Genomic DNA, 13,598 nt, shown 5'->3' on the forward strand with positions numbered 1-13,598 from the left:
GTAAACGCTGACGGAGGTACGCGATGACGTATGCGATCGTTGAAGGGCTATCCCAATACGTAGGGGTTGAATTTCAAGCCCTATCCCTTGTAGCTCAGTTTCAAGGGGAAGGGCCAAGGGGAAGGGGGAGGGGTAGGGGGAGGGGTAGAAATTAGAATTGGGATTGGGCCCAAGAAGGCCAGATACTCTATACTGCTATTCGGCCCGTAGGCACAAACAACAGCAAGAGCCCTCTCCCCAATCCGAAGGCGCAGAGAGGCGACCCTCTCGTTCACTGGGGTAAACTCCAACACATGGCGGCTGAGCTGGGGAGCTATAAGCAAGCCCACACCAGCCCGCCGCCGTTCACCATGGGCGACTCCAGAGAAGTGGAGAGTCCAGCCCCTTTCGAGGAGCTGGGTTCCAGAGCCCAAGCTGTGCATGGAGGTGAACCCGACTATCTCTAGCCGGTACCTCTCAACCTCCCGCACAAGCTCAGGCTCTTTCCCCCCAGCGAAGTGACATTCCATGTCCCAACAGCTAGCCGCGGTGTCCGGGAATCAGGTCGTCGAGGCCCCTGCCTTCGACTGCCGCCCAATCCACACTGCACCGGCCCTCTACGGCTACCTCTGTGGGTGGTGAACCCACAGGAGGTCAGGCCCACGTCACCTCTTTGGGCTGAGCCCGGCCGGGCCCCATGGGCTGAAACTACCATAAACTAAATTATGAACGTGATCACTGATGGCTCACCAAACCTCACTGGGAAGAACACTGGACTACTTGTGAAGGATGCAGGACAGGGTGAGAGAGGATGACCCCAACTTGGATCTGATTTTCTTGCACTACATCATTCATCAGGAGTCCCTGTGTAAATCTGTGTTGAAACTTGACCATGTTGCGAAAATGGTGGTGAATCTTGTGAATTTGATCTGGGTCAAATACATAGATGTGCTATACCACTCAAACATTCACTGGCTGAGGCTGGAGAAATGGTTTCTCCATGTGTAGGACCTCAGAGGAAAGAAAGGGACGTTTCTGGTGTCTGTCTGTGAATCACACTAGTGATTTTGCTGAATTTCAGCATCTGGATTGGATGATTGACTTTGCTTTCAGAGTGGATGCAATGGGCCACTTAAACGACCTCAATCTGAAGCTGCAGTGGAAGAATGTGTTCATTCATAATCTGCATTCCTATGTTTAAGCAGTCAAAGCCAAGATGACCCTGTTTTCCTGACAAATGACCAACAAGTGCTTCACACATTTCCCAACACTGGTTATTCTGGATGTTCCATCCCACCACACTGAGATACACCATTACACACAAAGATCTTCAAACTGAATTTAATCCGTTTCTCAGACTTCCCAAAGATTGAAAGAGACCTGGAGCTAGTATCCTCTTCACTTTCCTTTGACAGCGAGAAAACAGCACTACCAGAGGCTCAACTAGAGTTGATTGACATGCAGTGCAACCCTGCTCACAAAGACTAATTCATTATATCGACACTGGACAACTTGTACAGTACACTAAAGGAAGCCCAGTTTCTGATCTTGCATAGGCAGGCACAGAGGATGCTCATTTTATTCGGTTTATTTTAGCATGTGTGCAAACAAACCTCCTCTGTGATAAATTACAACAAGCCCTGCTACAGATCATGGCTCACGGATAAGCATCTGTCTTCTGTGTTGCGCATCTCAATGTCCAACAAGATGTCACACTTTGAAGGTCTTGCAAAGAAGTAACCACCCCAGTTCTTCTCATTAGGCTAAAACTCGTGAATAATACTGTGATGAAAACCTCTTCCTATCCATGTCACCTAGTCATCTCGCGCAGTATAAATCAGTGTCATATCATACAGCTAGAAGAGTAAAAACAGTCTCACACAGATCTACAGTCTTCCATAATGGTGTGTTACTGTCAGATGATCTTTTCTTTTTGTTTTGTCAGTCGTGTTTTTCACTTTTGGTGGCCACCTGCATAAATTAGATGGGAGTGTTGAGGTTTGTAAATCAGATTTCGTTATATTTTATCGAGTTTTGTAACTTAAATTTGAGGTTAAAAAAAAAAAAGCTTTCAGTAACTAGATTTTATAATGTACATGGACTTTTTAAGACAAAAACTTAAGCATTGAGTTTCTTAAATTGAACTGTCCATAAATTGACATTTATTTCTTCACAATAAATATTAAATATCTCCAAATATAAATATCTCTAAATATTAAAATTGGATCACTGTAAAACAGCTCATATGTCCATATAAATGTGTTTAAAGGAGATACGCAGAACCTTTATTTTTCAATAAATTTCTGAGTGGATAGTATCTCCATCCTTGACTCTTGTATGCTGCATAAATGGGAATAAAAATATATTTTTGAGAGTTAAAATCGACCGCAGAGTTGGCATTCGAGCTGCCCCGCTGAGCCAGCCAGCTCTGAGTGCGTGACGTCACAGCGGTAACCAGTTTTAAGGCCGAGGCCTTTGACAGCTATAGACCAAAGCCATATAAATAAAAATTTATGTTGAAAGTAAGAAATACCGTTACCGACTTGCTCAACTAAGACTGATTTGACTTCACTGATTGTGGGTTGACTTTCATTAAAACAGGATGGGTGTTATAACTTATGCAACATACATGTACATGCATGCATTTTCACTGATAAAACGTAAAAGGCTAATTAAATAAATCAGATGAACTGAGACAATCACATTCTGAAGCAAATTAAATAATCTTATACCGCTAACTTAAACACACAAGTTACATGTATTAATCTAAATGCAGGTAAATGCAGGGCGAGATATTGCTGCTGAGGCAAGCATGTCCAGCGGGGAAATCAGACAGCTGGTCCACTCATTCTCCATTTTCTCCATACTGAGTACTCCGCCATTACTGCTCAGCTCAGGCAATTACTAAAACCCGGGACAGGATGGGATGTCACCGGTTTTAGCAACAACTGCGGGGAGGTCCCGTTCCGTCACGGGTTTTAGCAACAACCCTCGACTCACACTCCAGGAGAACTGGTACAACTGAACCTATTTTCCTTTAATTGTTGGTATGCACCCTCTTTCAATATGGGCTTATAGCCAACGCTCCTCAACAGATCAGAGGTTTCGTACGACTCTTCAGTAAAATGTGCAGAGCAGAGGAGAGACCATTTAGTAGACGCCCAATGTGCCCGTGAATTTCTCACAAAACGTGTCCAAATCTTTGCAGTTTGAACATTCTTGGGCCATGAATGCAATGCAAATCCACCTTCTGTTGTGTTGCTGCACCAGCCAGCAACACATTTACATGGCATGGTGATAAATTAGCTCAAAATGGAGGATCAGAGTTGCAGTCAGCTCTGTGTTTTAGTATAGCAGAAATGGCGATGAGACTGATAGACTTCCTGCTGTGACATCACAGATGTCAAGGTCATCCACTCAGACCGCTACCTATATGAATCATTTTAATCGTAAAAATTACTATATTAGATTTATTGTTAACGCTTAAAATTATTCCTATGCCATTCTTGAGGTTTCAGGCATTTGTAAATAAAAAGGGAGGCCATGGCTCTGTGTATATGCTTTATTTTTCCCACTCACTGATGCAGATCTGTACTGGACTGGTAGATTAAAAGTGTGATAATTGTAAATCAGCCTGCTTCAAGTCCATGTATGCAGCATAAGGTGCTATGTTTCAGCAGTCAGCATTTTAATCATTACTACGTTAAAGAGCTATAGCAGTGGTGGACATCAGACAACTGACAGGATGCAGGGTAATGCAAAAGTTGATGCTGCATTTAAGTGAACTGTTTTATGAGTAACACCAGATTGGCATAAAGCTGTTTAAAAAAAAATGACAGGCTTTGAGTAGGCTGGCAAATAAACAATCATGTGTATCAAATTCATGTAATATAACAGCAGCACTATGCATTTCATGTTTTATTTAAAATCATCCAATGCGTGGTCTGCGGCTAGCTTTATCAAAATAAGTAGGGGGAGGGAGTTGCCCACTCATGCTGTGAGGCATTGAGGCTGGAGAATAAAGCCTGTGGAATTAGTGGTGTCGGTGCTATTGAATTTTGTCTGCACACACATTAGATGAAAGCGGGCAGTGGGCGAATACAGCACTGGCAGTTGGTCTGTAGGTGTCTGTTGCATATTTGCAATTATGTGACAAAAGCAAGACAATAAATGAACCTTAGAGCACCAAGTGCTGCTGTCACCACAGCCACTTTTCTGGCTTCTTCAGAAAAATTTCAAACTTGCCTTGAACAAGAATCAAAGGGAAAAACAAACTAGAAAATACAGCTGTGTATATTAAAACAGAACCGGAGATGTTCCAAGCACAGAATCATGTCCCATTCAGATGCTGAATGAGTTGGAAGGAACAACACTGTAAACTGATTATGATGGAAAATAGATGCTGCAGAATCCATGATGCAACTGACGATGTTCAGTTCCACTGAAACTCAGAGATGGAGATTCGTACTTGCCAAGATTCTCCAAAAGGAAAGGCAGGCGGCGAGCATCCACTGGTCAGAGCGTATGAGTCAAGTCAAGTTTATTTCTATAGCGTTTTTAACAATAGACATTGTCGCAAAGCAGCTTTACAGAATTTGAATGACCCCAAATCTAAGCCAATTTCATCCCTAATCTATCCCCAATGAGCAAGCCTGTGGCAATGGTGGCAAGGAAAAACTCCCTCAGACGACACGAGGAAGAAACCTCGAGAGGAACCAGACTCAAAAGGGAACCCATCCCCATCCGGGCGACAACAGACAACATAACTATAAACATTAACAGTTTTAACATGAAGTCAGTTTCGTTGATGTTATAAACTCTTCAGTTGATGGGAACTTGAGTGCAAAACTGTTCATGACAACTGCAGTCCTCAGCCATAAGAGCATTACTGTAAGTGTCCAGAGCGTCTTCCAAGTGTGACTTTCGACCGTCCATGAACAAAATTTGAGTGGCTTTCAAGAACAGCACATGCAATATGCATGGCTCCACAAGAGGAAACCGTGAGTGTGTGCAAAACGAGTGTGACAGGAAAGTGATGGAGCTGTAATAAATTTGGCAAGTAGATGATTAGACAGCTGAGAAGCGGCAAAACGGCGAAGTCCAATAATAACAGTGTAGAGAGACAGGAGAGAGATTTTTTTTTTTACTAAAGCAAAACATGCCACTGCAAGAATCTTCAGTTCTCATCATACCAGGTTAAGGTCTGATGTGCTGAAATTGCCAAGAGAAAATCATCACGGCAGTCTTGAGGAGCTTTAAAAAACTGGTGAAATAAGAGGATAATATTCACCTCACAAACAGGCAATCAATTTCCATCATATAAACGAGCACCTACACACACACACACACACACACACACAAATACAAGAGCCATCTATGTGTTGAATCCAAGAGAAGCAGATTAACCTTCATAAATACCTGGCAGAAAAAAAATTTCCTATCCAAATACCCAAACTCACCCTGACAGTCTGTGCTCCTGATAACTTATTAATTTTTCTAATCATCTTCATTATCTGCTGCGTACCATTTGGATGGACACCATGTATAAATTTTTTTTTTTTGCTTTTTGCATGGGTGCAAGTTTTCCAGCATGTGCTGGAAACTCCAGTTTTTTCGGTTCTGAAAAAGTCATTTTTCCAAATCGTGTAAATCCGTTGAGATTTTCGGGGGGGGGTATAGGGGTGGCCCTCTCACTGTCTCTCTCTCAGCATATTACCGGGTTACCATGGTACAGTCTCTGCACGAGACAAATCTTTTCATCTCGTCTTCGCCACAAACCTCATTCAATTTATACGCCGCTTACCGACGAGCGGTCCTGACTAGCCCGTTGTTATACATGTGTGATATGTTTCACTCACGTAGCACATTGTTCGACCAAATCAACACAGCTATTCCAGTGTATATATTGTAAAAAAAAAATGTATCACAGCAAAAGCATATTAAAAATGGTTGTTTCAACATTTAAATTAGTAGTTGCTAGATGTTTTGAAATATCAAGCCTTGTACTTGAAATATTTCAGATGAATTGATGAAATGTATTAAACATTTGATGTGAATATGCAAATCATATAACTATTAATATTATAAAACGTTTGCATGAGAGACAACCATTTTAACTTGTAATTTAAATTTTTCTTCGAGCCCTAAGGGGGGCTCACCCCCCTTTGTAACCCCCCCTGCATGGCTGCGCCATGCACGTCTGACTGTTAGACTTTTCAGGTTTTTGAAAGTTTTATACTTGCACCCATGTTTTTGTAGGAGATAAAGTCCATTTTACCGTTAGAAGGCAAAATGTAAGCACATCACTGCATGTGTCTATTGCTGGATCTTTAAAATTCTGTTTAGCACACATGAGGAACATTAAGCTGAGGAACTATCAGAGCCAGAAATGCACAGATACAGATATTTGAAGCACTTAACAGCTACAGTAGCATTATTTTACACTCCTATTGCCAGCAGCATGCAAACAGAACTCAGTACGAATCTTACTGGCTGTCACCACTCAACCATCTTCACAATGTAACTTCTGCATTTTGCCTTTTCACTCCATGCCCACGTGGTTCTCTTCATGGTTCTTTGGTTTCCTGCAACTTCCTAAAGACATGGCAGTAATGGTGGATTGGCTAAGATAACTTGCTCCTAGGTGTGAATGTGTGTATGAGTGTGCATCTGTATGTGTGGTGCCCATGGTGCACTGGCATCCAATCCAGGGTGAATTCCCGCCTCCTGCAGCTTTCCTGGTAAAGGCTTGGGTTCCACCATGACACTAACCAGAATAAAGCACTTGGTGAAAGGGACAATGAAAATGATTAAAAAGTCATAATCTGATAATACTATGCAAAACATTTATTGTATTATGCATACAAAACAAATCACACAAGTAAAAAGTTGAGAGATTTGGCCTGCTTGCTGTCTGCGTTCATTCCTCAGATCATCGAGATGCTCCCCCCCACCCTGCCCTTGGTCAATTCAAATTTCATTCTTTTCACATTTTAAATGGTTCAAACTTAACAGACAAGTCTGTGGCTCCTCACTGCTGTTTCAGATCAGTGATACAGTAGACCATTACTGTATTTAATATCCTGCAGTGCTGCGCAAAAAACACAGGAAGTGCTTGTCATCTGTTACACATCACAGTCAAGTCGATTAAAACCTGAAGAAAGGAAAAAAAAAAAGCCACACACTCTGGCCAACAGTGTTAAATTCTAAAAAATAAGCTCAGATTTCTATTCACAGATGGAGTGTTGTTTAAAAAAAAAAGGCGTGTTGATTTTATTAGTTCAGAGGACCTGTAACAAATGCATACTTGTCCACTCATCCTAATGAAATCCGTACAGTGACACTGAGAATATCACAGATTCGATTAAAAAAAAAAAACACTGTAAAATTAAAAAAAAAAAAAAATGTAAACCTGACTTCCAAAGTCCCATTAAAATGGTTCAATATGCAAAGTGCTCCATTGAGCAGCCTAATAATAATAATAATAATAATAAAACAACAGGTTCCCAGGCCAATATTAAAATGACAGATTGTATCTGATATCACCTGCAGCTAATAATTTACACCCATGTTTAATAATTCATCTTGCTTTAAAATGCATATGAAGCCCACCTCAGCACCACCGGGATTCCCTCCTGTGCACAAGGGGATTCATTTGGAGGGTTTTAACTGTCCTGAGAAATCAGCTTCAAAACTTCTGTCATATTCTAAAATCACATCCAATTTTTTAAATTGTGCTGGTGGACATTAGGCTAATTTCAGCCTCCCTCACCACCGCCAGTGCACAACAGCAATCTAAAGCTGGTGCTGAGAGTGGTTGGTTTATTTGCAGCCCCATACCCGAGTGATTAAAACTGTAGAAAAATATTAACTGTGTACTAATTGTCTGAAAAACCTCATTTTAACATTTTACAATAATGAATTTTTTTTGTATATACACACACACACAGACACACATGATGAGCTTTTACAAATCATAATGTATAACAGCTGCATTTGAATGAACAGGGTGGAAAAGTACTAACATTTAATATCACAATATTTGGCAGTGGCTCAAAATCTGCACTATACCTTAAGCAAATTTGACAAATTAGATTTTGACAAATAAAAATCTAACCATTGCTGCCAAACTACTTGCTAGGCTTCATCTTGAGAAACAAGTTTTGCATTATACCACATGGGTTCTGATTACATCAGATTGCTCAGATGGTGTCGAATTATTTCTCCAGCAGCAATGACGGTAATGCTGGCTGCAATTCAAAGCACACGTTTATATTCATGTTCTGATTCGTTCGAATAAATTTTCTATGGTAACAAATTACACAGGGACACGTATGGCAGACACTCCACATATACTCAACAAAAATAAAAAAAACTTTACACTCGTTTCAAAGTCAATAATTTGAACATTTTGGAAAATAGGTTTGAAATAACGATTGTATTCAATTATCTTGTCATTAAAGATGCTATAGCATACAGATCATGTTTGTCATGGAATCGGTTCCACCGGAAATGCGACGACAATGTCCATGATCAAAAACTGAGAGTCACAACTTAATGAAATCATGTCAATATCGGGTGTGTCCTCCATGGGCGTTCACAACTGCGATACAACGTCTCCTCATGGATTGGATGATGCGTCTGAACACAGCTTGGGGAATGCGCCGCCATATTTGTACCAACATGGCACCAAGCTCCTGCAAGTTCTGTGGAGGGTTCCTTACGGTCGGCTGTGGTGCCAGTTTGATGGAGACGTGTCTGGAGATTATGGATGGTCTGTCGACTGCATCCCATAACCCTTGCAACGTCAGTGACGGATGTTCCCGTATTCAGCATGCCAATGGCACGTTCATGCTGAATGTTTGACAGTTGTGGCATTGCAAATTAACGAATAATTAACCATAAAACCTTGTTTTTCTGAGATGACACTCTACTCTGCTACCGTGAGATCAATTGCACGTGTATCAATAAGTCACGTCACTTGTGTCACGTGGAAACGTGATTTTAGCGTGCAGTGCTCTCGCACGTGCTATGTAGGCCCGACCAGTAGAATGAATGTGTGACGTAATGCCCTTGACAATGCATTTAACCATAATCACAACAAGAACTCATCTCATATCATCTCTAGCTGCTTTATCCTGTTCTACAGGGTCGCAGGCAAGCTGGAGCCTATCCCAGCTGACTACGGGCGAAAGGCAGGGTACACCCTGGACAAGTCGCCAGGTCATCACAGGGCCGACACATAGACACAGACAACCATTCACACTCACATTCACACCTACGGTCAATTTAGAGTCACCAGTTAACCTAACCTGCATGTCTTTGGACTGTGGGGGAAACCGGAGCACCCGGAGGAAACCCACGCGGACACGGGGAGAACATGCACAACAAGAACTCTTTCAAGAAAAGTTTCTAAACACTATTTGAAAAATAATGAGTGTCAAGTTTTTATTTTTGCTGAGTATAAATGGATTTACGAAGAGGGGGAAAAAAAACCCATGTAAATCACCAATATGAAGTTTCCTGTAACGTGTTTAATCTCTCATCTATACGAGGAGTCTCCAGTGTGTGTACTTTGTAAAAAACAAACAAACAAACAAATAAAACACAGTTGTCCACCATGGGACAGATGAGATTACACTTTGTGGTTTTGGTTTAAGAGGAATAAAACAATTCAGGGTGTGTTTTTTTTTTTTTGAAAATAATCAATTCAGGATAATTTTGGCTGATCATTTTCTCATAACAGCACACCCTACTGTGTTTTATTCCATATGTAAACATTTGCTTGAAAATCATTGTGAATTATGATTAAGATTAAAATGTCTGGTCTGGACGTTTTGATCAACATTCAGCTCAATATTAATAGCAGTTCAGAACTTTCTGAACATTTTTCATCCTTCAGATCAGCCTCAGTTGTGATGTGCTGACACATCACACATCTTTCATTTGTTCTCATCAGCAGTGAGCCTGAGGCCCGGTTCTGCTGAGATTCTTGATCGGACAGCACAAAAGCGGATTAGTTTGCATGATTTCAGAGGATACTTAGGAAAAAAGAAGCCAGGGGCCCAGTTGTATGACTTTTAGAAAAATAAATAACTTTAAAAAAATTCCAGTACCCATTAGACTAAGGAGATTCCTAAAATGCCCGAAGTTTCAATTATTCACTTTCAATTATCAGTGACACATGACTTCTCATTAGCATTCTAAGCAAAAAAAAAAAGTTTTGTGGATTTATTACAGAAATGATTAATCTCCCATCATTCCTTTTCCACCCTGTTTATCTGTACGATGAAGCAGAAAACAAAAATACACAAGCTAAGCGGCAACTGTCAGTTTCAACGTACAATAAACTACGTAATGAGTCAAAGCAAAGCGTCCCAAACATTTCTCATCCCACCTAACAAACCAATTGGCAACACACACAACTGCATCAACGTGCAGCTCTTTTACCTTCTACGATACTTAAAATAATAATAAATCATTTCCTGCTGTGATATTGTGGAGACCTCTATTATGGGGAAGTGAGGCATGTATTCAGAAGTTGCCCAACTTCCATTTGATGCTTATCAAAAAGATGAAGAAATAAAGACATTGATAAACTGCAATTAAAAAATTTTGATGTACAGTTCATGGTTACCTGGCTTTAAAATATGAGGTCCATAAAAACTGTATGCCAGACACACACTGGCAGGAAGGGAGGGAACGATTTTAGGGATTTGTAGATTGAAGAATATAAAAAGTAGTGGCTTTGAAGGAACAATCAAGGGAAAATACTGTGGTGAATGAAGCTCCCTCACATGACCGCACATTCTCTGGATCGGGCCTTTGGATCGCCCTGAAAAAGAAATACTCTGAAATCACCAAACTGCACAAATACTTCAATAAAATAAAAACAAAACAAGTACTGCCACAGGAATGCACCTCACCTGCTGATGGAACAGATCCTCATTTCCAAAATCTCCATTCTCATCATCTCCATTCTCCATCTCTACCACACTTTTGGTGACCATTCGCTTTGCCACCTCCTGCAGAAGAAAACATGATGTTAAACTGTGGCACTTCCCACCTCAAAACAGGCAATCATTTCATTCTGTATTTAAATAAGTCTGTAAATAGGCTGGAGAGGATCTGTATTATTAAATTTGTCAAGTGAAGACTTAACATTTAATTACAGTCCTGAAACACTTACTAGCTTTATTTTAAAAAAAACCCCGCCACAACCCCAGTATGTACAGTGCTTCACTGTGGTGGTCCTTCAGGACTGTGAAAAACAATGAACTACACATATGTGGGCGTGTAGAACAGGGCTTTTAAGTCTGTGTGGGGAGACATGGGTGCTCGTCAAGAGTTGCATGAGGGGGCGTCGTGGCTCAGTTGGATAAGGCGCCATACCATAAATCCGGGGACCCGGGTTCGATTCCGACCCGAGGTCATTTCCCGATCCCTCCCCATCTCTCTCTCCCACTCATTTCCTGTCTCTACACTGTCCTATCCAATAAAGGTGAAAAAAGCCCAAAAAAAAGAGTTGCATGAGATTCCACAAAAAAAGTCAAAGCGCATGACTATAGTAAATCACCATTCATGCACTATACTATTCATTATTCATCCATAAGGGGGGATTCGGCTATCTCACGAATATAACCCCTGGCAAAACACAGGGAATCACGACTCTTGGAGGATTTTCATTCCGCTTTTTTACTTCATAGCACCGCAAAAATAAAATAAATAAATAAATAAATAAATAATGATTATTATAATTTCACAGACATGACAAAGCTATTTCTGTTTAACAGCTGAACATCCTAGCTTTGTAAAACACCTCAAACAAATTCAATTGTTGCAAATAAATGGCTTTTTTTTTCTGATCAAGTCGAGGAAAAAAATTATGGAAATCACTCAGCAATGAGGAACAAGTTATGGAATCAACCAAAAAAAAAAAAAAAAATCAATTTGTACTTTGTTGCACCACCTCAGATTTTTATGACCGCTTGAATTGTTTGAGGCACTGACTTCATGAACAAAAAACAAGATTCTTCAATCAATCAGGTTCCAACTTTCTTGCACAGGAGTCGACAGATCAGCTTTGCAGGATGGAGTCTTGTCATGGAACTCATTTGGGGGGTGGGATATATACAAGAAGATTACCGAGGCAACGAGAGCCTGAAATGTCTGGGTGATGAGCAAATCCCTTTATATGTGGACTGCCCTAGCGACAAACTTTCAGTGATGGGTGAATCATTTCCTATGTGTATGCCCCTTCAGAGTGGGACGCAAGTTCAAATTAGGGCAGGGCGATGACAAAACGTCACGATTCCTGAAGGCACTTCAATGATACACGGATATGTAATATTATAGTTTTTAAATTACCTAAATTAGATGAAATATAAAACTTGCCACCTTACTCGGTCACACCAGAGTGTGCACTTCCGCATTCACAAAAGACTATTCACGTGCCCTGTGTCCGAAATCGCTCCCTTCTCACTATATAGGGCACTATATAGTGGGGGCGCCATTTTGTAGTGCTGTCCGAAACGGTAGTGAGGATTATTACACCCTATATAGTGCACTCAAAGTATCCCACAATGCATCACGAAAAGTAGTGTACAACCAATGGTCACTAACCAAGCAATATATCCCCATAAGGCATTGCGGTTGTGCTGAAAGAAATCAAATTAAAAGTCTCAAACCTGATTTAATAAAAGGCAGCGGCAAAGAAGAAAGTATTCAGCCTTGATTTAAAAAAAAAAAAAAAAAACTGAAAGATGCAGGTGCTTTGTATTGATTAATGTGGGAAATACGCTCAGTATAATATGTATTTATCACAAAAATACATGCATGTATTTATTATTTTGAAAATCCACCAGCCGACTGATCTGGCATGTTTTAATTGCGTGACAGTAATGACGTAAATACCAGCGCGACGGACTAGTGTCCGAAAACGTTTTTTAATTTTACCAATGAGCTCACTATATAGTCCTCTATATAGTAATCCTTATATAGGGAGTAGGGAATGAATAGGCGATTTCAGACACAGGGATGGTAACAGCACGATAATTACCTGCACTCGCGGTGGGAAAGCCCACCGTAAACAGGATAAACTCTGACATCCCATTAGGGATTAGTGAATATAGGGCTATATTTGGAGGTAAAACTTGTAGTGCCAGATCAGTCGGCTGGTGGGTTTTCAAAATAATAAATACATGCATGTATTTTTGTGATAAATACGTATTATACTGAGCGTATGGCATGTGGATTTAATGCGCTTCGGTTCAATCTTGAGAACTGTGACACTGATGATGAACGGCGCTTTTTTTTTTTTACTACTTCGACTCCATCCAGCCAAAGATCAGCTTGAGTAAGTGTAAATCTTTCTTCAATTTCTTATGAGCAGATCGGTTGATAATGTGTTATCTTAGACTGGTGTTTGCAACATGCAGTCAGTGACCAGTCCACTGCAGCCCAGACAATCGGACAAACCAACAACTGTGCGTCACTACCGGTGCCAGAACAACCCATGAGGAGGCAACATATCGCTGACCATGCCTGACTGTTGGAGCAGTGACTTAAAACTCGCGTGTACTTGACAAGAGCTTATGACGAATGTTACATGACGGGATCGC

The 13,598-nt window shown here is 40.8% G+C and overlaps 1 protein-coding gene across 1 annotated transcript in view; it reads right to left on the minus strand.

The window, feature by feature from the left end:
* Positions 1-6,802: 6,802 nt before the first annotated feature.
* lmnb2 (lamin B2) overlaps positions 6,803-13,598 on the minus strand; it is a 39,249-nt gene continuing 32,453 nt past the window's right edge. The window contains exons 11-12 of the mRNA XM_060941274.1: positions 10,905-11,003; positions 6,803-10,813 (exon numbers count right to left, since the gene is read on the minus strand). Coding sequence (XP_060797257.1) covers positions 10,772-10,813; positions 10,905-11,003 — 141 coding nt within the window. The 3' untranslated portion in view covers positions 6,803-10,771. The remainder of the gene's footprint in view (positions 10,814-10,904; positions 11,004-13,598) is intronic.

The sequence above is a fragment of the Neoarius graeffei genome, chromosome 15 (genome assembly GCF_027579695.1).
Source record: "Neoarius graeffei isolate fNeoGra1 chromosome 15, fNeoGra1.pri, whole genome shotgun sequence".
Classification (NCBI taxonomy): domain Eukaryota; kingdom Metazoa; phylum Chordata; class Actinopteri; order Siluriformes; family Ariidae; genus Neoarius; species Neoarius graeffei.